The sequence below is a fragment of the Bradysia coprophila genome, unplaced genomic scaffold, assembly GCF_014529535.1.
Source record: "Bradysia coprophila strain Holo2 unplaced genomic scaffold, BU_Bcop_v1 contig_70, whole genome shotgun sequence".
Classification (NCBI taxonomy): domain Eukaryota; kingdom Metazoa; phylum Arthropoda; class Insecta; order Diptera; family Sciaridae; genus Bradysia; species Bradysia coprophila.
This window is the reverse complement of record NW_023503941.1, coordinates 325,511-351,208: the sequence shown is the minus strand read 5'-3', so window position 1 is coordinate 351,208 and position 25,698 is coordinate 325,511. Positions and strand designations below refer to the sequence as shown.

At 35.1% G+C, this 25,698-nt stretch overlaps 1 protein-coding gene and 1 long non-coding RNA gene across 2 annotated transcripts in view; both read left to right on the top strand.

Annotated features, from left to right (window-relative positions):
* LOC119083572 (5-hydroxytryptamine receptor 2A) overlaps positions 1-24,026 on the top strand; it is a 127,364-nt gene extending 103,338 nt beyond the window's left edge. Inside the window, exons 8-9 of the mRNA XM_037193318.1 lie at positions 18,312-18,512; positions 22,087-24,026. Of these exons, the coding sequence (XP_037049213.1) occupies positions 18,312-18,512; positions 22,087-22,647 (762 nt within the window). The 3' untranslated portion in view covers positions 22,648-24,026. The remainder of the gene's footprint in view (positions 1-18,311; positions 18,513-22,086) is intronic.
* LOC119083595 lies at positions 531-14,404 on the top strand. Its single transcript, XR_005088897.1, has 4 exons — positions 531-656; positions 11,710-11,717; positions 13,621-13,624; positions 14,394-14,404. It is a non-coding gene; the product is annotated as an uncharacterized LOC119083595 (long non-coding RNA).
* Positions 24,027-25,698: the final 1,672 nt, after the last annotated feature.

Here is a 25,698-nt window from a genome sequence, read left to right as displayed (position 1 = left end):
GAGCAACGTCGCCTACGCGATTTACACAGAGATATTATTGAGGTTATGGTTATATGGATGAAATTTGACAATTCATATGGCCTTGGAACAAACCTATTGCAACTTCATTTCATTGTTACATCTTCGCGGGGGGTTTGCACGGCGGCGTTTTCCACTATTTACGATCAGATTACAGAACACATTATAAAACGTATTTGAATAACAAAAGAAAATTTAATAACGAAATATCTTTTTAAAATTTACTGACGCTTTTTTCACACTAAGAATGCCTCATCGATATGGTAGATTGGCACACGAGAAGAACGAAAATTCGGAAATATATCACACATACAACGACACAAAATTTCTAAATATTGACCACAATATCGTGGCGTGGCGAATGTTTGACCAAGTTGGAACATTCAGAGTATCATGCCTGCACGTTAGTAATTTTTTTTAGGGACTAAGGAACATATACACAGCAACTTTTTGACTTTTACTCCTTGCCTCTCATGACTCTTAAAGTATGATAATCTTGGCGTCAATACGAGTTCAACGAGCTATCGCACGTCTCATAAGGTTCAAAATTGGCCGAGATATTGCATTTCAAAGTCTAGATTTTTCTATGGGAAGGGTCAGATTTGACCCATTCTGAAATGATGAATTTTACCAACCTTGTGGAATCTATCTCGAGAACGGCGCCTATGATTTTGCTGAAATTTTGGGAGTAGTTTCTGGGCATGATTCTAAAACTTTTGGCAAATCTGCCATTTTTAGCAATTTTTAGCCCCGTACGAAGTACTGGGGGCTTATAAGATTAATATGCCGTTTGTAACACGTCGAATTGGAAGGAGACAGTAAGGACAAAGCATTTGGTTATGTTCATAGATGACGAATCCGCAATAAAAAAAATGTCCGTCCGTCCGTGACCCCTCTAGCTTGAGTAAATCACAACCTTTTTTCAAAATTCTTTTTTTTTTCCCGATTGGTATCGACAAAAGTAAGGTCAAGTTCGAAAATGGGCATGGTAGGGTCGGCCCTTTCAGAGCTAGGGCCCTATAGGTGTATTTCAGTCTTTCGACGATATATACCGAAATACGCACGCAATAGCTGCTTGTGATATATCAAATGAAAGGTATTGACGAGTAGAACAAAGTTGCTGAACATTGTTTTTGGGTAAGATGCAACGAGAGCTTGTTGGGAGGGCTCAATGGCGAAAAAAGTTTCAAATTTGGGCCCTTGGACTAAGGCCGCTACTCGGCCCTAAGTGTTTTTTGCACATAAATCGAGTAAATCTCATCCGATTTTGTTAGATTTAGTTTTTTATGGAAGGTAATTGAATACCGAAAAGAACGAGGCGAAAAAAGTTTCAAATTTGGGCCCTTCGACTAAGGCCGCTTTGTGGCCTTCTGTGGTTTTTGCTCATAAATCGAGAATATTTCATCAAACTTTGCTTTGTTTTGTTTGACAGATAATTCAATACCGAAAGAAAATTGATAAAAAAAGTTGTAAATTCGGATTCTTAAAATTACATGGTAAACTTTTGTTTTATACTTGAGAAGTACTTTGTACGGGCTTTTGTAATTGCGCTAAGCGCAATTTTAAAGATGAACACTTACAGTTAATTTGCAAAAATAGGCAATAATGTCAAGTACGCAATAAGGTTACGGAAGCACTTTGATAACGGACGAATAAGGGTTACGGGCTTATTAGGGCTACGGTCGTATAATGGTTTCGGGCAAAATAGGTTTACGGGTAGTACGGGGCTCAGTCGCAGCAAACGCTCCGACTGTTCTGATGCCTTGTTTTAATATAAAGAATTGGTGTTAAAGTTAAATTTTTGCGTATCGGAGCCTTGAGCGTCACCCTTTCTGATATCAATACTTGCGTCACCCTTCCTCTTTTAAGAGGTTTTTGTCTGATATAAATATAACAGAAGTTTGAAATCAGTCCCACATAAATTTCGTCTAAGAAATGAAAATGAAATTTTCATCCCTTTCCATTGAATAGTTATTTACGTGTTAGTGATGCAACTCGAGCCTAAGGCAAGGGTTCAGTGCATACTCGCTTAAAAACACTTTCCCCGATTTACATACAAAGCTTTTCATGTCTAGGGTAGAGTTAGTTGATTTATCTTCATTCGCAGGGCGAAAGTAACGATTTTCGTCCCAAGGCATGAAATAGTTATTTACGTATATGCGGTGGACGGTATATTTCGGGCAATTTTGCGAGTTGTAACCGGTACGAAGTGAGGGCGACAAGCGAAAGTGCCTAAAATAGCCGTCCGCAACAGATGCGCATACAAGCTGGATTTTCTAGTAAACGAAGTGTCCCTGAAGTTCACTTCTAGATGAACATTATGCCGTTTAGACAACAATTTTAGATTTTGCACTTTTCAACACGTGTCTCATAGTCAAATTGATACTATCGATTCCATCGACACACAGCACACTACATTTTTCCTAGCTTAAAGTATTATTTTACGCATACTGGTAACATCGATCTCTCAGTAACGTGGTACAAAAATAAATAAAATTTAAATGTTGAACGTCAATAATTTACCCTGAAATCAATCGAATAAAAGAGATCCCCATCTGGATGGTTCTGAAAAAAAAAAACATATAGAACACCCAGGGCATAGAATGAACGTGGACAAAATAAAGAGAAAAATGTGTTCAGATGTTAACCCAATATATATCATTCTGTTTTCACTTTGGTGAACTGTAAGTTGAACACTTTGAATAATTTATAGCTGACTGTGAAGGGTATTGTGTAGTTTGTATATGCTCACAGCCATTTCAGCATTGAGTGTACCTGTTTCATGGAATTTCAAATGGAACACACCATGCTAGAAAATATAACCTCATAAATGATTGCATAAATTGCTGCGAGGAAAGTGAAACAAATTTACCATGGGAAATTTAGGGCGAAACATTAACTCTTTTGTACCTTTTATTTTGAATATGATGATATACGACTGGTACATTGAATTTTTCTTTTCCACATATCCCATAAAAAACCTCTAAGAGAGGAATAGGTGACGTATTTGAAGTCTGTGTCAACTTCCAAAACATTTGATAACCTTTTTTATGACACAAAAATTTTACCATAAAAAAATATTAAAAATAAAATTTCACCAAAAGGAAATTGCTATATAATCAGTAAATATTATTCTACCGTAAAATTATGCATTTTCAATTCTGCTTCGTTTCTCTGCTTCAATGTTATTTCAAATGTCAAAAGAGGGCAATCAGAGAAACGGCAATTCATAATTTTATGTGTGCAAAACAGCATGAGTACTTACCTCAAATATTTTCTTGGTACGCCACCAAAAATCATACAAAATGTTGTGGAAATTGACATGATTTTAATGGTATATAGTCCGTCAAACTTGTATTTAACCAAAGTTTCTTTTAGTAATTTACAGTAGAAAGAGAACTGCATCACGAGCCCCGCTACCGTTACTTTCACGATATATACAACCTTAGAGGTCAGAAATGCCTTACGATTGCGGGCAATCAGAGGGCAATCTATAATTATCAATAATCAAAAAAACATTCGACTGATATTTTTCATTTACTGAAGCTCGGAACTATCCATTTTTTTACGAAAATATTAGTTCAACACTAAATTGGTAATAAAATAGCCCTTTAGGCCCGTCATTGGGAAATGACAGGACAGTTTCCCGAAAATGTATGGAAAATTTTATCACAAAAATTCACCGAAAAAATTCAAAGAAACTCACCCATGATGCTTTCCATTGTATTCGTGCACCGTCTCTTTATGTCCCCAAGGCATATTTAAACACTAAAACACTTTTTACTCGATGCAAAAACAAAATTTTGTTTTTTGTTTTGTCGCGATAAAACACAGAAAATATTTCGACACAACTGTGACACTCCGCTAATAGAAGGACTAGAATGAATGTTTGCTGTGTTCAGTGTTCACTTCGGTAAAATATTTTCATTCAAAAAAGTGTCCGACACTTCAACGATGGTAGACATTTATTAAAATTGTAACCTCTCCCACTTCTTTAGTAAGCTAACAAGACTTCGCTGAGTCTAAGTATGCCACCTCTTCGAACAAAAATATCGGCTGAGGTCGAATAATTCTCCGCTGAGCTTTAAAAAACCTCCGCTGAGCTCTAATAATTCTACGCTGAGCTTTGACAAACCTCTAATGAGTTCTAATAATTCTCCGCTAGGCTTCAGTAAGTGTCCGTCAGTCCTTAGCACGTTGTAGTAAGGCAATGAAGCTAAGCGAACACGCAATAAGCATCAGCGAATACCTAATAATTGTTGCTATGATTTCATATGACTCCACTTAGCTTTGGCAGACCTCCGCTGAGTGTCCGATTCGCTCCATTAAGCCTTCCTGCAACTTGCTTTGGCCTAACGGACACTTCCTGAAGCCTAGCGGAGAATTATTAGAGCTCAGCGGAGGTTTGTTAAAGCTCAGCGGAAAATTATTAGAACTCAGCCGATATTTTTATTCAAAGAGGTGGCATAATTAGACTTCGCGAAGTCTTCTTAGCTTACTAAAGAGGAACGAACATTTATATACGCTCAGCGGAGTCTTACGAGAGGGTAAATTTTTAATAAATTCTCTCCCATTGTTCAAAGAATGTCCGCTGAGCTCTCGTAAAGCTTTAAAAAATGGTCGATGAGCATTATTAAATGTATACGCTACCCTTTGTCAACTGTTTCATGATTTTTATAATATGTCCAACACTTTTTTGAATGAAAATATTTTATCGCCGAAGTGAACACAGCAAACATTCATTCTAGTACTTATAGTAGCGGAGTGTCACAGTTGTGTCGAAATATTTTCTGTGATTTTGTCGGGACAAAACAAAAAAAAACTTTTTGTTTTTGCATAAAAAGTGTTTTAGTGTTCAAATATGCCTTGGCGACCTAAAGAGACTATGCCCGAATACAATGGAAAGTATCAGAGGTGAGTTTCTTTGAATTTTTTCGGTGAATTTTTGTGATAAAATTTTACATACATTTTCGGGAAACTGTCCTGTCATTTCCCAATGACGGGCCAAGGGCCAGTGGAGGCTAGTTTTAGTCGATTTTAATTTACAAAACCATTTTTTATCATCTTAATACTTTTTTGATTATCAATAATCGATGCTGATCCGATTATCAGCAATCGATATAAATATTTGATTATTAATTATCGATATTTGTCGATTATCAATAAAACAATCGATTGATATTGACTTTTGAAAAATATCGATACTCGATTTCTAAGAAATAATCGATATTTTACCAATCGAATAAATTATTGAACATGCCTGAAGTCGAGCCGAAGACAAAGTAACAAATTCACGCCTTAAGTACGCTTCAGAATTTGAATTTCAGATGAACAAATGAACTGAAAAACAAACAACGCACTCTGATTTGAGAATATTGCGACTTGTCATTTTACAACGTTATGCGTACCTTCCGAATTCCACTGACAAGATTTTCTAGCTGGCTTTTTTATTTAGATCTATAGTTCAGCAACATTTTGCAATAACCATGTTTAAAGACACTTTTTAAATGTTAGAAACTTGGTTATTACAAAATGGTGTCCTTGGTCTAAATGGTCAAGAATTCCTCTTCAATTCAAAATTCAGATTAAACAAACTGACGACGTCATGGTGTCGTACATGTTTAGTTACTTAGCTCACGTGGAAGTGTTTCCTGTTTTTTTTTTGTATGAAACACTCCCTCCTGTACTACGTTACATGTCAGAAACAATGTGGGTATGCGATACTATGAAGGAAGCAGTGCTCATAAGCTGTAATAAAATATAGAAATGGCTTTAATATTTCATTTATGTGATTATATCAACTAACTGCTGGATTGTCGTGCAGTTACTTCAAAAACTTTTGGTTTTGTATATGAAGCTCTTTCATTGTTTAAATAATTTATCCGACTCATGTATAGTGTATTTGTATTTCTATTTTTTAATTTCCTTGTTTCGTAGTGCAAACAAAAAAGGGTTTTTCTTTGATGCAGTTTACCTTCTGAAGTGGAAAATAAGAAAATTGGGGAAGTGGAAAAAAAATCTAAATCTATGAATGAAGCAAAATTATCGTAATGCGAAGAGCAAGGTTGAAGAGATGTTGTATCATATGCTACAAGTATACCTATTAACAAAAACAAACTTAAGGCTTTGCGATTTTTGAAGACGTTTCCATGGAAAAATGTTATCCTGGTTCCAAAATAAAATTCTTTTGTCAATAAATCCAAAGCTAAATAGTTGTACATTTCTATAGAAATGTAAAAAGCCTAGTCTTTGTTTTGCCATTTTTTCTATAATCTAACTTTCTACTCAACCTGTTCAACAACAACAACAACAAAATAAGATTACATTCCATCCACATTTTTTCGGCAACAACGCGCCTTCGAATAACGTGAAGATCAACAGGCCAAATTATCTGTCTATACAAGAATACAACACAAACAAAACTAGATTTCTTGTGGATTTCCAATTCCAGCCCTTTCTATATGAAGGCAACGTATTCGAAGCTATACTTCAACCACTTGACCCAGCAACACTTAATTTACTACTTGACCCGTAGAAATATATAATCGGTGAACTGAAAATCGTTTTAATTGAAAGAAAACTTTGACCGCACCCTTAAATGTTTCGCATTATTTATTTATAATATTCGTTTTTGATAACTAATTAAAATGTTACCCATGGGGTAAGAAAATAATTTCAAAATCCGCTTACGAGAAAAATATGAATATGAAAATTGGTTAAGGCAAGTTTCAATCATTCATACAGTATTATGTATCACGAATACATCGAATATATAATAGTATATTTATAGTATAGACATAAATAACAGAAGTGTACCTATTTTACTATACCGAATCGAGATTTTATGTATTTCGTAATAAATTTTAAATGAAATTGAATTGGACACTTGGAATTCTGTTTACGTCGTTCCATATCAGAAAAAGAAACGATAAAGAATGAACTCTAATAAATTCTGATTTTTAATTATGCTCATTCCTTTCACGCTGATCTTTAGTGTGTCTTTGATTCATAGAAATCACTTTGGTGCATTATATCGCCGAGCGAAATATATTATGGGTATTCCCTTCATTTTATTTATACTCGATATACTTGTATATTTGAATATATTGCGAATAGATCGCATATCAAATAACGACGGATTTTGGTCAAACCAACTGCCAGTGTGTAGCACGTGATCTCAGGAGTCATTTTTCAATCAGACAAATATCTCTCGAACGATAAGACTTTGAAATCGTGATATGATCAATACGTAAAAAAAACTTTTTCCAATGTTTTACTCAGCAGGAATTGGACCGATTTATAAATAAAATGAAGGGAATACCCCGATTGATAAATGTATCTCTTGAGATAAACTTTTGCTTAAAGTTTTATTTAACAATGGAAAAGCTTCTGATTTCTGTTTTTAGCCCCGTACGAAGTACGAAGGGGCTTATAGGACTACGATGCCGTGTGTAATTGATGGAATTCGAAGTAGACGGTAAAAGGGCAAAGTGTTTGCCTATGTTCATAGATGACGAGAATCCGCAATAAAAATTTTGGCCGTCTGTCACGTCGATATCTTGAGTAAATCAAATCCGATTTCAAATTTTTTTTTTCCCTGAAAGATAGTCAAAATAGTGAGGCTAAGTTCGAAGATGGACGATTTTGGGTCGACCCCTCCCGAGCTGGGGCCCCATAAGTGATTTAACGTTTTCCGAAGATATCTCTGGCCATTTAAAGGCTACACTTGTAGCTTATGGAAATTGGTTGACCGACTCGTGAGTTAGACCCCTTTGTGTGAATTAGGTACAGGGCGGCAAGATGATTAAAATGATAATTACAAAGTCACTGATCAGTGAGAAGTGTAGTTTGTGTTACATTTGAAAGGAACGTCGTACGGGGCTTCGTAATTGCGCTATGCGCAATTTTTAAGACGTACACATTTCATAAGAATTTTACTTTACCAACGTTTACGGCCGCAGTAGACTTACGGTAAGAGTAGGGCGACGGACGAACTAGGGTCACGTGCGCAATGGATGTACGGGTTTGTACGGGGCTCAGTCGCAGCAAACGCTCCGACTGTTCTGACGGCGTTTTTGTAACAACTAATTACTGCTAAATTGAGAGGAAACAAAGTTAGTAAAATATTTGTAGATTTATCGTACTCATCATTGAATAGGTTATTATGAAGTTAATAAATATTCACACGGAAATTTTTACTCTACACAACTTTACAAGCAAGGCTATGCTTGACATTCTTAGTCTCTGCTCGACATTGAAGTCTGTGCTCAACATTAAAGTGTTTTCTCGACATTGAATTCTTGCTAGACATTGAAGTCTATCTTCAACATTGAAGGCTGTTGAATAAAATCAGGCAGCCAATAACCGATCTTTCAATGTACCAATGTTTTTGATGAAGTCAATATTCAGATGAAACACTTGACTCTACACAACTTTACATGCAAGGCTGTGCAGCTGTTCTCGACATTTAAGTCTTTGCTCAACATTAAATATTTTCCCCGACATTGAAGTTTTTGCTGGACATCGAAGTCTATTGAATAAAATCAGGAAGCCAATACCCGATTCTTCAAATGCATCGTTAGTACGGTTTTTGCGTCAGGTCAAGCTCTCTTAAATTCATTTTGCATTGTGGTATAAAAGTGTCCCGTTAATCAGCTCAAATGTAGAAATCCATTTGACGCTGTTTTTACGTTTTTCTTCATTCACAATCTCAGTGAACCACACAGTCGCCATTGTGAATTTTATTTATTATCATTCAGACTTTTCTCCTTTTTTCAAAACCTTCACTGGAATTTTTCACAATTTGTTCAAAATATCTACGTAACAAATGATGTTACTAACATCGTACCAGACAGTAGATAATAGTATATTACTTCCGAGGTTCCAAGTTGTGTATTTGATAAGTGAGGTGTTACAGCCCGACCCGAAGGGGAGGGCTGTATTCCCCACTTGTCAAATAACAACTTGGAACCTCGTAAGTACAATGCTTTACGTGATTAGGCAATGTAAATGAAAATGAAACATGCCGTAACAAGTAAAACACATCTAACCTGCAGTCATGTAACAAACAGTAGATTTAATCATCATTTATTCACGTTAGCAGCACATTTTACTTCGATACTTCATATAATATGTGTAGGCGTATTGGTAATATGAATCCAATTACAATGCCCGTGGTGATGAACATCCAAAAGCGAAATGGGTTCATTCGGTTTGATAGTATTTCCGTTGATAATTTAAATTTATTTATGCAATTAACGCCGCTATCTAAATTGAAACTATTTTCCATTAAAAGCGTGACCGAATGGCTGATGATCGTAATAGAGTACTCAACATAATTGTTTCCATAATAAATATTTTATGTATATTACGGCCCTGTCAATAAACCGCTGAACCTGATTTGGAAATGGTAAATTACACGCGAGGGATTTTTTTTTCTAAGGTTAGCAATTGGAGTACTTTTTCGAAAATAGTAGATTATGTCCAATATGTTTATTTTGACGATTTGGAAGTTATGTATTATGTAAGTGGAAGTGAAAAAATTGATAAACGGAATTGAAAATTAGTTATTCCATTTCCCACATCACCGATAACATATACATTAGGCCTGTTCATTTTTGAGAAATAGTCTCAAATTCATCTGGCATGGTGTCTATCTGGTCCGGAAGGCTAAAATATTGGACCCGTATTTTTTTTTTTTGAATTTTAAAAAATAGTTTAGATCTGGGGAGCGAAGCATTTGTTCATCTTTTTTACTCTTCTAACCAACGTACATATGAACAAATGCTTCGCTCCCCAGATCTAAACTATTTTTTTAAATTCTAAAAAAAATACGGGTCCAATATTTTAGCCTTCCGGACCAGATAGACACCATGCCAGATGAATTTGAGACTATTTCTCTAAAATGAACAGGCCTAATATACATGCACAAGTTAGTGGTAATTACGCATATTTAATTGGTATTACCATTTATAATAACGGTAGTTATTATAAGTAGGGTTGCCATTTTTCTATTTTGAAAAAGAGGACATTTCGGCATCAAAAAAGAGGCCAAAAAGAGGCCTTCACATTCAAAAAAGAGGACGAAAAGTGAATTTCTGACGCGGAATTACAACGACTGTACATGTACTTTGTGCAACTATTGTGCAATTTACACGACAGTTCATGCTGAAAACAAAAAATTCAAAAATGCTCTGCGAAATATGCACTAGGGCGTATCGAATTTTGCAAATTTTAAGGACAGCGATAGCCTGTGTGCGGAAAACGTAGATCATCGAAAACTGTGTCCGGGCATATGGTTGATGAATCCGATGGAGCCATGGAAGAAGTCCCCCCGGGCGGCTTTAAGTTTCCGATGGTCATAATTCGGAAAGTTGAGAGTATTTTTGAAAACAATGTTCTAGCGGGATGTAGAGCTTTGAAAACTCTACAAATCTACCGAAGAAACCTATGGTCCAAAAGGTGCCATTGCCAAGATTGCCTAACATCGAAAATGTGACCTTTTGGTTTTTGACTTATATTTCCTGATAGACAAATGATTTTTTTTTAGCCTGTGGTATGAGGTGGTAGAGGAGGTCAAGCACTTCCAGTACACTAGGCATGTCCCGATCCATTATTGAAATCACTTGAAATCACTTTTTTAACATTTTAAATTGGAATTTTTAAGAGTGGCCACGTCGCCCACGAAGCAACTGCAGACACTGCAACCGGTGCTGTTGAGTCGAGGACACCTTGGCCAGTAAGTATGCATAATACTCCACGACAGTAGCTGAACTTTTTCACAAAATATCTGTGATTTCGATGTGGCACACTTTGTACTACAAAATCTGAATAAATTGAATTTATGAGAAAAACGAGAAATAATCGATTTAATTAGTTATTTCACCCACGAATTAGTAGTAAGAAGTCGATTTCGTTGCAAATACACAGATTATACATATTTTTCGATATATTTACGAAAAATTGAAGTTCGTAGTATAGTTTTTCAATTCATGTGCCACATCGAAATAGCAAATATTTTGTGAAAGAGTTCAGCTGCTGTCATGGAATATTATGCATACTTACTGGCCAAGGTGTCCTCGACTCACCAGTACCGGTTGCAGTGTCTGCACTTGCTTCGTGGGCGACGTGGCCACTCTTAAAAATTCCATTCACAAATGTTATAAAAGTGATTTCAAGAGTATATCCGATCGGGACATGCCTAGTGTACTGGTAGTGCTCGACCTCCTCTACCATCTCATACCACAGGCTAAACAAAATCATTTGTCTCTCAGGAAATATAAGTCAAAAACCAAAAGGTCACATTTTCGATGTTAGGCAATCTTTGCAGTGACACCTTTTGGACCATCGGTTTCTTCGGTAGTTTTGTAGAGTTTTCAAAGCTCTACATTCCGCTAGAACATTGTTTTCAAAAATACTATCAACTTTCCGAATTATGACCTTCGGAAACTTAAAGTCGCCCGGGGGGACTTCTTCCATGGCTCCATTGGATCCATCAACCACATGCCCGGACACAGTTTTCGATGATATACGTTTTCCGCACACAGGCGGTCCTTAAAATTTGCAAAATTCGATACGCCCTAATATGCACTGATATTCTTTTGAATTCTTTCTCAGTGATAACATCCACTCCATTTTACCTGAATACAGACTTCGTTTTGCTATTGCGAGCGATTTTTTTTTAATATAAAGTGTTTGTTGTATTACCTTTCAGAGATTCTCTGACAGAGAAGGTGATGCTGCGCAGCGAAAGTTTTTCATTCTTTTGATATGAGCTGAATCAAATTTACTTAAAAAAGAAGAAGACCTGAAAAAAAGAGGACAAAGAGTTTTCATCAAAAAAGTGGTGTTCTTAGAATTTTTGTAAAAAAGAAGAACGGGGAAAAAAAGATGACATGTCATCTAAAAAGAGAACAAATGGGAACCCTATTATAAGCAATGGCAGTTTGAATTTTTTATATTGGTAAAAAAAGAGTAGTCAGTAAATTAAATTGTAAATTGTCGTCAACAGCTACCTAATATCGGTAAAAAAAAATTTAAATAACAAAAATAAATGGTCGTTTATTACTATCCATTTGGAAAATGCCATCATAGCGTAAATATTTGATTTAATTAAACCATTCCAACAAAACGATTGCAAATGTTATGGAATCAAAAAATATTTGCAACTAAAAACTCTACATTTTTCACTAACATCAAATAGGATTTTAGTATGGTTATCCGTTGGTTTTTTTATGGAAATATAAAATCTACGATTAAAATTAAATTGGTGTGCATTTTCTAAAAAAGTGGATGGGAAACTTTGCGTATAAATGAAGAGAATTTGATATAAATTAATCCTATTTGAGTTGCGTTTACCGGACCGTAAATCATAATTGATTTATATGTTTCCACCGTTGCCATGAGGCACTGAAATAAGGTATCATGTTGAATTGATTTTTTATGGTCCAACTACGTTCTCATGAGTCATTTTAATGTTTATATGCTTCCAATAAACTCCTTGGGGGAATGCCATTTCATGATCGATCTGTCCAATGTAAAACATAAAATCTCGTCGTTTTCATTCAGCATGTTGAATTTTGTACGTTTGTCGGAAAAATTGAATCCCCAACCACAACCTTAATTCAGACTTTATATAATTATTTCGTCCGAAAGATTTTGAAAATGAATCAACAAACCATGTAGGGTAGAAAGCTAGTCGTTCAATAATATGGATTCAGTGTTAATAAAAAAAAATTCCATTCTCATAGTTTCTCAAAGCGACGACAATTTCTATTTTTTTGTTTTATTTTCTATCTTTTTCCACATGATTCAATCGTCATTTATCCATCCATTTTTCAGACATTTCTTTTTTTGGAATCTTTAATGTGTGAAAAATAAGAGTAAACGTGCATATGGCGTGTAAACGTGCTAAAATAGACGAGGAAAAATGAGCCAATGTTTTATACGATTTCATGTTATTTTCAGGCTGAATAATCAGAAGACAAGTTTTGGTGGAATCAGGGTAACAGCGAGTGTAATCATTGGAGAATTTTTTTTTTGAAGATAAACGGAATCCCAACAAAAATCTCTTCGAGAAAAGTGTGACGCAGTAACAAAAGCAGTGTTGACTACACTTCTAAAACGACTGATATCCCCACAAAAATCTCTTCGAGAAAAGTGTGACGCAGTCTTTGAAGTACAATTTCTAAAATGAATGATATCGCTAGAGTTGACGCTTTCAGCTTCGTTACGCAAAAATTAAATTTTACACCCAATTTTAGTTCAAACAAGCTGGCTTAGTTTTTCCCATGAAAAAATCTGCGTTGCATGTGGCAGATAAATTCTCTTGTTCCTGAACATCTGCCACTTTGCCACGCAGATTTCTTGGTAAAATTTTGGTTGTTTCCAGTCAAATTTTTTTTGGAAAAAATTATTTGGCAGATGATGAGAAAAACTAAGCCAGCTTGTTTGAACTAAAATTGGGTGTAAAATTTAATTTTTGCGTAACGAAGCTGAAAGCGTCAACTCTAGCGATATAATTCATTTTAGAAATTGTACTGCAAAGACTGCGTCACACTTTTCTCGAAGAGATTTTTGTGGGGATATCAGTCGTTTTAGAAGTGTAGTCAACACTGCTTTTGTTAACAGTTTACAGCTCTAATTCAAAAATTTGACGAAATTCGAAAATTTGACGAACATCTAAAATTTGACGAAATTCGAAAATTTGACGAAATTCGAAAATTTGACGAAATTCGAAAATTTGACGAAAATCGAAAATTTGACGAAAATTTGAGACTTTGCCGAAGAAAGTAACTCTCTATCTCTCATAATCGCAAAAAGATTAGTCCTTTCATCCTACGCTCGAGTAGCTCAAAATTTGGTCACTCTAATCACTCTAGCTCAACCGAATCTGCACCGATTTTTCTAATTATTAGACCCGTACGAAGTACTGGGGTCTTATGGGTTTACGCATACGTTTGTAACACGTCGAATTGGACTCCCTGAGTAAGGGGAAACCTATTGTGGTTGTCTAGAGATGCCAAATCCGCGAAAAAAAAATGTCCGTCTGTCCGTCTGTCCGTCTGTCTGCACGATAACTTGAGTAAAACGCATCCGATTTTGAAAATTCTTTTTTTTCCCGTTTGGTAATGTCAAAAGACAGGCTAAGTTCGAAGATGAGTGATTTTGGATCGACCCCTCCCGAGCTGTGGCCCAATAAGTGCTTTACGGTTTTTCGAAGATATCTCCGGACATTTAAACGTTAAACTTGTAAGTGATACGTCAAATAAAAGGTATTTACAATACCGATCGACAAAAAAAAAGTTTATGGAAATCGGATGACCGACTCGTGAGTTAGACCCCTTGGTGTGGAACAGGCACAGGGCGGCAAGCAGTTTTTGCTTGTAGGTCGGCCACATTTGAACATATTTCGTCTGTTTTAGCTTTATTAGATAGGTATTAACCGTACCAATCAGGGAAATTTTTTTTTATGAAATTATGTTCTCCGGAGCGTGAGCTAGGTCTCTTGGAGTAAGCTCTTATCTGGCTACTCGGAAGTACAGTGAACGTGGTGTATTTTGACAATATCTCGAGTAAATTTTGACCGAATTTCATGAATTTTTTTTTGTTTGAAAGGTATTAACGAATGTAAAGCGTCGGTACTATTTCCGGTCTCCTAACAAAATGGCTGCCGGCGGCCATATTGGATTTTAGTAAAATAGAAATATCTTGGGAAAAATGATACTTAGAGAGTTTCTGTTAACATGGAAATAATTTGTTATGTGTGTGGGGTTTCAGGGATTCCATATACGGACATCTATATATACCTATATACAGCTATATTGAGCTATATACAGGCATATAGAGCTATATAATAGCATATTCCTCTGTGAAATGTTTATTTACAGTGAAATATAGGTAAATATAGCGGCAATTTAGTTGTATATGATAACAAGGCAAAGAGTGGATAATGTAAGTGATTTTAAAGGGAGAATAGTTTTTCAGCAGAGAAGAAAATGAAGTAAGAGAAATGAAGAGTTTCACATTAAAGGCTTTTGATTCGAATAGGTGTTTCGTACGGGTCGGCGTTAGCTATGTTCTTTTTGTTCGAATCGTGTGACGAATACCTTTCATTTGATGGGTATTGATGGCACGCCTCTGTAGGTTTCAATACAGCTAAGCTACAGCCGAAAACGCGTTCCCGACCCTCGAAAACCACACTCAGAAACCACTTCGAGGCCAATAAAACAAAATTCTGGTTTTTCCTGGGGTAATGGCGAACCACATTTTCATTTTTATGCCCACCCTGAGCCTCCTGCAAAATTTCATGGCGATTGGCTGACTAGTTTCCGAGATCGACAGTCGATAGATAGACAGATAGATAGAAACATACAGAGTAAGTTGAAAGATTTTGATTGTTTGGAAACTTAGACTGCGTCAAGTCCTCCGCTATCGCTCCGGACATGATTCAAATTTGGTATTTTCAAATTCTGTAATTACGACGAGTATTACGATAAAATGTGGAATGTTCATTCCTTAACAATTCCGAAGCAATACAACGTTTTGTCAATTCATTCCTTAAGTCGTAAGTCTTAGGATTTAGCAAAAAAAAAAATTAAGAATAAGATAACAAACAAATAAAATGCCTACCGTGACAGATACAACTCCTTTCGCAATTCAAAGAGGAAATGTGCAAAATTTACAAATTTTAGATGCCTCCGTTGCATAAATCGGTGAATGATTCACGACGCTTTAAATAAGGAACATACTTTGCACTCGATGGCATGCGTTTATTATCTACCATTATCTACCAAGGTATTTGCTCGGACTAGAGAAGCACGAGAAAACTTTTCTCGCACGCTATCATACGTATCGAAGATATCAGTGAAAAAATGTCCCTCTCCCGGGATTGCAAAAAAGTCTATTGCTAGAAGGAAATAGGCGTTGCTGCTAGTCGAGGCTATTAAACTAGTGTCTGTGTCTGTAGTCTAGAGACTCTAGTTTCATTGAAAGTATTGTGGGGAACGTTTAAAATTGATTAAAAGAGATAGAAGTTTCTAACGAAGATAAATAGCGAAATGGGAAAAATACGTAGATTAATTTGCTCTTTCTAAATTGCATTCCAAAAATTTAAATGTAATGTTATAAATGAAACACAACATAAATACTAATTCACATATACAAAAAAAAACGTTGTGAAATGGCCAGAAGTAAATGATACTTAAAGTTGGATGATTTAATCGTTTAACTCATTCGGATCGGAATTTTTATTGGTTTTTTTTTATTGAAATGTTGCGCTCGTTTTATAAAATAAATTAAAATTACTGATTGCATTCCTCCTTTGTTAAACCGATTTCAATTAGTTTTCTGTGAAACAATTTTAAAATTCAGTTAATACCATTGATTCATGCAAAACTTTCCTTCCATTGAAGCTGATTTTTTTTTAAATTTCGTTTCGTTGAACATTTTGAGTAGACAGCATCCATAAGTCAATGTAGATACCATAAAATTATTTTGTCTATGGGCCTTTTCCAATTGTTTCGAAATGTCAAAATTGCGAAAGATACGTAATTTTGATGATTGAAATGAATCAATCGACCAAATTGCGTATCTTGCAAAAGTTTGACATTTCGAAACAATTGGAAAAGGCCAAGGTATGAGATATGAGCAGAGGTAATGTCATATATAACCGAATCGAATCAGATGTGCAGCGGCAGGAAAGTTCGCTATAAATGCCATCTCTCCCTTTCTTTAAAATCCGAAAATCACAAAATTGCTTAGAAACCTGGGCCATCTGTTTTGTGAAACACAAGTAAGTCATAGTCAACCATTCAAAAACGAGCCATCAGAACAGTCGGAGCGTTTGCTGCGACTGAGCCCCGTACAAACCCGTATATCTATTGCGTACGTGACCCTGGTGCGTTCAAATAGCCCTAAAATTTTAATTTATTGAGTGCAAATACACATAGGGCCTAGTATCGGCCTCAGTCCGAGCATCCAAATTTAATTTTTTTTTTCAACTACATTCTATTCGGCCTTTGATTACCTTCCAAATGAAACAAAAAATACGAAAAACGGATGAAGTTTGCCCGAGTTATATGTAAAATACACATAAGGCCCTAGTAGCGGCCTTAGTCCGAGGACCCAAATTTAATTTTTTTTCAACAAAATTCTATTCGGCCTTTGATTACCTTCCAAATGACATAAAAATTACGAAAAACGAATGAAATTTACTCGAGTTCAATGTAAAATACACATAGGGCCCTAGTAGTGGCCTTAGTCCAAGGACCCAAATTTAATTTTTTTTCAACAACTTTCTATTCGGCGTTCGATTACCTTCCAAATGAAACAAAAATTACGAAAGACGGATTAAATTTACTTGAGTTCTATGTAAAATACACATAGGGCCCTAGTAGCTTTTCACTTCTATGGCCCTAACTCACGGTCCACTCACCCGATTTTAAAAAACTTTTTTTTCCTGGATTGGTATTGACAATACCTATCATTTGCCGTGTCATTTACATTTCCATCGTTTATTTTGCCATAAATATCACCAAAAGACCTTAAATCACTTAGGTGGCCCTAACTCACGAAGGGCCGACGCGAATATGCCCATCTTCGAACTTAGCCTCACTATTTTGACTATCTTTCAGGGAAAAAAAATTTTGGAATCGGATTTGATTTACTCAAGATATCGACGTGACGGACAGACGGACAGACGGCCCAAATTTTTATTGCGGATTCGTCATCTATGAACATAGGCAAACACTCTGCCCTTACCGTCTGCTTCGAATTCCATCAATTACACACGGCATCGTAATCCTATAAGCCCCTTCGTACTTCGTACGGGGCTAAAAAATGTGCGTCTGAGTGGCATTACCTCCGCCCATATATTTACCTTGGAAAAGTTGGCCTCTTACAACTGTCACTGATTGACACTGTCGGCAGGTCGGTCTTCTGCCACTTCTCACTTTATTACACCTTTATTTCATGAACTAACGTGATCGACACAAATGTTTTTTTTTTAAATATTGGTTCTCAGAAGTCTCAGAATAAATCCCACAATCTATTGTTAAGCTACTCAAATACTTCCGTACTACAGTCAGGTAGGCTGTTTCACAGGTATTATCAGAGGTTTCTTATCAAGTTACTATTTATTTAAATATAGATCAAATTAAACCGGCAGACTCCCAATAAAATAACGATCGATACAAAAATCAAAAAATACGAAAAAAATTTACGAAAATGTTTCAGAAATGCGTTCATCTACATTCGTCTACTGCTCGTTAATAAAAATTCCGTTGCATTTGCAGGTTGCTCCACCAAAATCAAAATCACGCCTACGATTTCGACTAGGTTCGAAATTTTCAAATCAAGGAAAATCAGCAGTGTCCTCGCTAGGATTAGTGGAAGGAAATTCAACAAATACAGTAAACACAGTAGAGGAAACAGAATACTCCAGTAATGACAAGAAGGGCATCGAGGCTACAACTACGTTCAACAAATTAGACGAGGTAAATTTTTAATGGACCAGTTCAAATGGCGACGTCAAAGTTGAATTAAAACTTTCACAGTCATCCGTTTTCATTACGTTTTGCCTCCGTGTACATGACATTTGGCATTTCATACTATAGAGCAGATTGTTTGAAATGACTGCGGGACCACCTTAATTTCGCCGTTTTAACTCTCTTAGCTTGACAGATGTGTTGAAGCAATGACATGTGCTAATTTCAGTGCCGTCGTTTATCATGCGCTCTGTTGTTTAAACACATCTGTCAAGAAAGTGGAATCAAATCGGAGACTAATGCTTGATTTCCACTTACCAAAAAAGTATGCCGTGTCTTAGACAAAAATGATTTTTTTTCAATTATAGCTTTCTTTACTTGAGAGCTCGCTCTTTCACAGAGTACTTTTTGTTGAGTGGAAACCATACTTAAAGTGAAGAGGTTTTTTCGAGTATGTGGTCACGCACTTACAATTCGCGACACAATATTCAAAATATTGAACATTTTAATAATTGTTCAGTGTCTTTACACGACTATTCATTGGATTCCAGTTTTGTTCAAACTTGGTCAATGGAAACCTAACTATCGCGGTCCATGCGTGCAGGTGATAATGACGAGTGATTTTTTTTTAAAAGTGGACCAGGCTCCGTCGGAGCTTTTTTTAGCGACGCTTTGTATACTTTCCCAGATAGCCCTTGGCCCAAATGGTCTAAAACCACAGTCGTTTAATTTTAATATTCTTTTATTGGCTGGTGAACTTTCACCAAAACTCTAAAGTGTTTTTTGTCAGTGATTTACTGCCTCTAAAAGCTATGGACATACATGTGTGGGAGTTCATTGGATAGGAATTGTCCAGGAGATACGGGTAAGCACAGATATCTGACATGTCTGGGCATGTAAACAAAGAGCCTGGTCCACTTAAAAAAACCCTCTACATATTTTTTTTGAGTTTCCTACTCCGAATTTAAGTGAAAAAGTCACATTGTAAATGCAGCGTCAAACATAAAGTATAGTTTCCACTTAAAAAGAGCACTCCGTTTAGCCTCCGTTTACAAGACAGTTGTAAAATAGAACAAAGGAACTGTCACGTAAACGGAGTAAAAAATTGAAATAAATTCAATTTCCACTCCGTTTGCGTGACAGTTCTTTTGTTCTATTTTACAACTGTCATGTAGACGGAGGCTAAACGGAGTGCTCTTTTTAAGTGGAAACTATACTTAAACGAAATTAGAGGCCGTATATGATAAACACCGTAAATTTAAATGCTAACGGCATATTTAAAAGTTTTGTCAATTTCATAAATTATTCACCAATAAATTGTTTTAATTTCAATTAGAGAGTTGGTGCGCAAGAAACTGTTTGCGTTATTGAGTGAAACTTTCAATAATTTGCAATTGGAAATTTTGCACAAAGTTGTGAATTCTGAAAATTATCGTTCATCATAATCTGGGAACAGAGGAGAGATGAAGAAAGGTGTTGCGCATAAAATCAAAAAGAAAACTATGAACACAATAGTCCATTAAATGAGTCTGAATTGATTGAAAAATGATGCACTTCGGTAGATTAATTCTTAAGTCTTTTTTTTGTATTGCTGGCTGGTATACATCTAACATAATAAGTATATAAAAAGGAACTCGATTTCTCTAATTTTATAGTTCTGTTCAACGTGTTCTTCCGCTGTTCAGTCTTCTCATACATTCAACAATCTGAAGATAAGCAACTCGGAAATATGACAATTAAAATAGATGAGTCACGACCAGAGCCTAATATTTGGGAATTAATTCTCTAAATTTCCAAAATTCCCAAAAATTCCCGAAAATTCCCAAAAATTCCCTAAATTCCCAAAAATTCCCAAAAAAACACAACAAATATTTCAGAACATATTGAATATAATATATTCAGTAAATTGAGCTTAAGCTGCATATCGCCAAAACTGGAGGTGATGGTGATAGGGGAACAAGTGGTCTCCGATTTTAAGGAGTGATAGATTCGTCTTCAATTCTAGAGAATCGTATCTTTCATTTTTTTCGAACTTTTTTTTAAAATTTCAGTTAAAGTGTTCAAAGGTGAAAGCATGTCAGAATGTACCTAAAACCTTTTTGCGGCTATAATTCAAAAATAATTATTTTAAGAGCAGTCTACACTCCGACCTTCTATGAAAAACATTTTCGATGATAACCTTCTGAGAGATAAGAATATTTTTTGAAAAAAGTGGTTTCATCGTTTGGTGCCACAACATATAAAGTTTCGATAGCCACCAGAATAAACCGCGAGCCTTTTTTAATAAAAGTTTTGTAATAAAAACTTTTTATATTTTTTTATAGAATTTAATTAAAAAAATCACTGCCATGATGAACTCACGTACGGAAACTCTAAAGAATCGAAATGTAATATTAGGTATTTGTCAGCTGATAGGAATATTTTGTTTGTTAGTGTTGGTTTTTTGGTTATCTCGGTGATCACAATTAAAACAAACTGTCAACAAATAAAACATCCCAATTTGTTAAGTCACGAAATTGTTTTTTTTTTCAAGCGCGAGATTTTTTGAAAATTGGAGCGGCTTTTTAAACTGAAATTAAGAATTTCAAATTCTACTTTTCCAATATCAATATACATTTTCAGTGTGTTTTTGATGTGTTCATTGAAATAAAAATAATATGGACTAACGCTCGCGGTTTATTGTCAAAATTGATGCAGTCTACGCCGAGAAAACTCAAAAGTCCAAAAAATATCACAAAAAACACAAATTTTAGGAGTTTTGAGTCTTTTCTCAGTACACTACATCAATCTGGACAATTCCAGTGGCTATCGAAACCTTATATGTTCTGGCACCAAACGATGAGGCCACTTTTTTCAAAAATAATAATTCGAATAAAAAGTTATGATCGAAAATGTATTTCATAGGGGGTCGGAATGCAGATTGCTCTTAAATTATTGTAGTGTTGTACTAATGTCGGCTTTGGAGAGACCTACAAGTAGAGTATACTCCCTGGCTGGTGCGAGTACATCAACAAGAATTATATCCTTCAGAGCATAATATTTGGGAACCAATTCTCAAAAGTTCACTAAAATTCCAAAAAAAAACCAAATTTTGTTTTTTTGCTTGTTCATAGTTTTTAAAGGTTTTTGAACTTTTCCTGATCTTTATTATAAAAATACAAAAAAAGAAATTTGGGAATTTTAGGGAATTTTTGAGAATAAATTCCCAAAATTCCCAAAAATTCCCTAAAATTCCCTAAATTCCCAAAAATTCCCTAAATTCCCAAAAATTCTCAAAAACGATTCCCAAATATTAGGCTCACCTCCAGTTTTGGCGATATGCAGCTTAAGCTCAATTTACTGAATATATTATATTCAATATGTTCTGAAATATTTGTTGTGTTTTTTGGGAATTTTGGGAATTTAGAGAATTAATTCCCAAATATTAGGTTCTGATTAGGGTCGTTGAATAAAAAATAAGGTTTATCGTTACAACGTTTTCTAAATTTCTTGTTTACCAATTGTAATTCCAGAAGATATCTGAATACCTCAATTAATTGCACAAACAAAACTGCAACCCGTATTTCTTTTTCATGTTCCTCAGAGTCAACCTTTGAGCAGTAATCAAATTGCAACCGTATCACATCAGGTATCCACCAGTCAAACAACATCAATTTGTCCACAAACAAATCAGCTACAACACGACAGCCATGGAATACACACACCGGTACAAAGCCAAATATCAACTCCAACCATTCATCATCATCAACCCAACCAAATGGCAAACAATAGTCAAATATCTACTCCGATACAGCATCATCAACCATCTTCATCAAGTACTTTGAATCCCCAAGCTCAAGTCAAAACACGTAAAGAGACATTGGAGGCTAAACGTGAACGAAAAGCGGCCAAAACTTTGGCTATCATCACTGGTGCATTTGTGGTTTGTTGGTTGCCGTTCTTTTTAATGGCTTTGCTATTACCCTTATGTGATTCATGCCACATAAACGATAAAATAGCCGCATTTTTCCTTTGGCTGGGATACTTCAATTCGACATTAAATCCCGTTATTTACACAATATTCAGTCCAGAATTTCGTCAAGCGTTCAAACGAATTTTGTTTGGCACACACAGAAGCGGATATTATCGGGGTGGCAAACTTTAGTAGCTAGTTGGATTTTCATTTTATTAAATTAATGTTTATTTTAAAATTTTCGTTTCGAGAACATTTACAGACTTTCCGCCGGTAGTGGTTTGTACTGTGTGCGCTAATCCGTTCGAGAGGAAAAATGATGCTAAAAAAATTGAAATGTTACAGTGCGTATAATTTTCCTCTTGAAAATTTTGATGGATAAGAATTTATCTGGTAAATGTATATTTGTTGTAAGGTTGTTAAAAATTTTCAAGTTTATTAAGACAAATGTTCCATACGGAATTAATTAAATTCGTTTGTTAGCAGCTGAGTGTGTTGAGCCCATTATCAAAATTATTTTCGGTTGCAGTTCTGCGCAGTGCCCGCCCTATCATTTCTCATTTGCATAAATAATCATTTTTTTTTTCTTTTTGATCTGCTTGGTGTGAGGATTGCGGTTAGTTTCTGCGTGTCTGACATTATTCCCTTGTTAAATAACACAGAACTAAAAATAGTTTTACTCGATTTTTGGTATTGAGATCAGTCTTTGTTCTGTGTCCGACGACTCTTATTCTGTAAAATATGTAAGTGTCAACACTGTTCGAATATAGGCTACTTCGAGCGGAAATAAACGCACTCACTTGCTGTGGGGATAAACGGGATAAACAAAAAACATAACCGCACATACCGAATTTTCCGAACATTAATGTTTTGTTTTTACGATATTTTGTGTAAGAAATGTAAATAAGTAGTGAAAATTATGGAATACTGTGCAAATAAGCCGTGTCATCGAGATTTAGGGCGAAAACAAAAAGATTCATTTTTGGTTTGGAGTGATAAACATCCGATACGAAATCGTCAACAAAAACCGAACATGACAAAGGACACCGAACACTTAACGACACGACTTATTTTTACATTATTTCGTTATTTTCACTATTTATTTACATTTCTAATGAATTTCTTGCACAAAATATCGTAAAAACAAAATATTATTGTTCGGAAAATTCGGTATGTGCGGTTATGGTTTTTGGTTATCCCCACAGCAAGTGAGTGCGTTTATTTCTCCGCGAAGTAGCCTACATTCAAATTCTTCTATATAGCGTCATCTATTGAACGTGAAAATAGCAAATACGAAATTAACTTTAGTCAACATTTCTTGCATTAGGCGCTTCTCAGCGGAGTCAAAATGCAAATTTCCTTCGCGCTTACATTTCGAAATAAGTAAGTATTATAAATTTAAGATACTCACAACTCACACACATAATTGGATATTTTGTATTGCTTCACAGCCTTAACAAAATTTTTGTCAGTCCAAACTCTTATGCCACTGCTTCAAACCGATTCATTTATCAGAGTTTTCCAGTTGAAACAATAGTTATTTGTGTATCTGCGAAAGTGCCTAAAATCAATCGTCCAAAACAGATACCTTAAAAAAATTTCATGTAAGGGGTCGAAAATCCGAGAAAAATCTCGAAACTCGCTCATTTTCGGCCCCGACACATGAAATAGATATTTACATATGTAACAAGGGAAAGTTGGAGTTTTCGTGTGTATTTTGTTGATCCGAGGCGAAGCTGAGGTCAATAAACACACGAAAACGAGACTTTTCACTTTTATCTCAAGATATGTAATGGATTTTACTTTACTAGGGCCATTCCATCCCTAGAGAACGTTTTTTACCTCTCTCGTAAAGTAAAATAGCATACTGCACACGGTAAATATCGTATCACGATGAGTAAAAGTACCTCAGGCTGTACCTCCCTGGTATAGTAGTCTACTATTACATGCTTCTGAAACCTAAAACAATTTTCTTGTTTTTCCTAGGTGTGTAACAAGCCACTTTCGACCCTAGGACAAACAAAAGCATATAAAAATAAAAACGTTTACTTACAGCTCTTTCTAGTTCTAAAATTTTGTTTGACTTCGAGACAACAAGACGGATTTCGACAAAAAGTCGAAAAATCAAAAATCTTGTATGTTCGCCATTCTATCTCAATTTATTTCTTGTTTTTGCACCCGACAATAAAAACAAAATCGGCGGTCCTGATTTTGTTGAAAAATTCATGTGTTTCATAAAAATCGTTACGTGTTGACCATGGTTCTGAAAATAACTGGATAAGACACTCACAAAGTCGACTGGTCGCAAAACTTGCAATTTTTTCTGTTACTTCCATCATGATCAGCTCAGAAGTATCATAATCTAAGTGTATTTTATCCATAGAATTTTCATGCTTTTATGATATATATTATGGTAAAGTAATATATATATCAGTGAAAGTTAGACTTCGTCTGCTTTTGAGCTGATCCCACTCATCATACAAACAAAACTGTGCATACGGTTTTACCACTTCCACGCGCTTGCATGTATCTTTTTCAAATGTTTTTCATGTCTAAATTTCACTGACGTCCACTGTCATTATATGGTACAAAAGTTTAAAAAAAATTAATGTGGGGCGGGCACTAGTGGAATTACAGACGTCGTCTATAAATCGTCAATCGAAAGCTGCCTTTTTTGTTTAGATTTCCATTTCTATAATTATGTCATATTTGATCAGAAAGCACCCATGTTATCGCAGAAAAATGTTTGTGGGATTATTTGAATAAAGAAGAGATAGAAAAATGAACACGAATTATTTTTGATGTAAAACAATTTGTAAATAATTTAACAAATTTTTATTATTTAAAAACAAAAAATTATAAATTAAAAAAAAATACAGTGAACGACATCTCAAATGTCTCACTGTCATTTTTTTCAGAGAATGTCATTGTGAACTTGCAATGACACAATAAAATTCTCAGAAAAATTTAACAGTGAGACATTTGAGATGTCGTTCACTGTAATAATTGCAAAAATAAATAAATTGAAATCATAAAATGAAAATGAGATTATAGTATAAATAAATATTTTTAATTGTAAAGAAAAAATCGTCTGACATATAAATAGTAAATTGAGAATAATGTAGAATCAGTTGTAACTGAAAATATGTATAAAAAAAAGATTAATTTAAAGGTAACATAACTGTATTTATACTAGGAATATCAATGTTAAATGAACAAAATAAATAATAATCTGTTAAATTA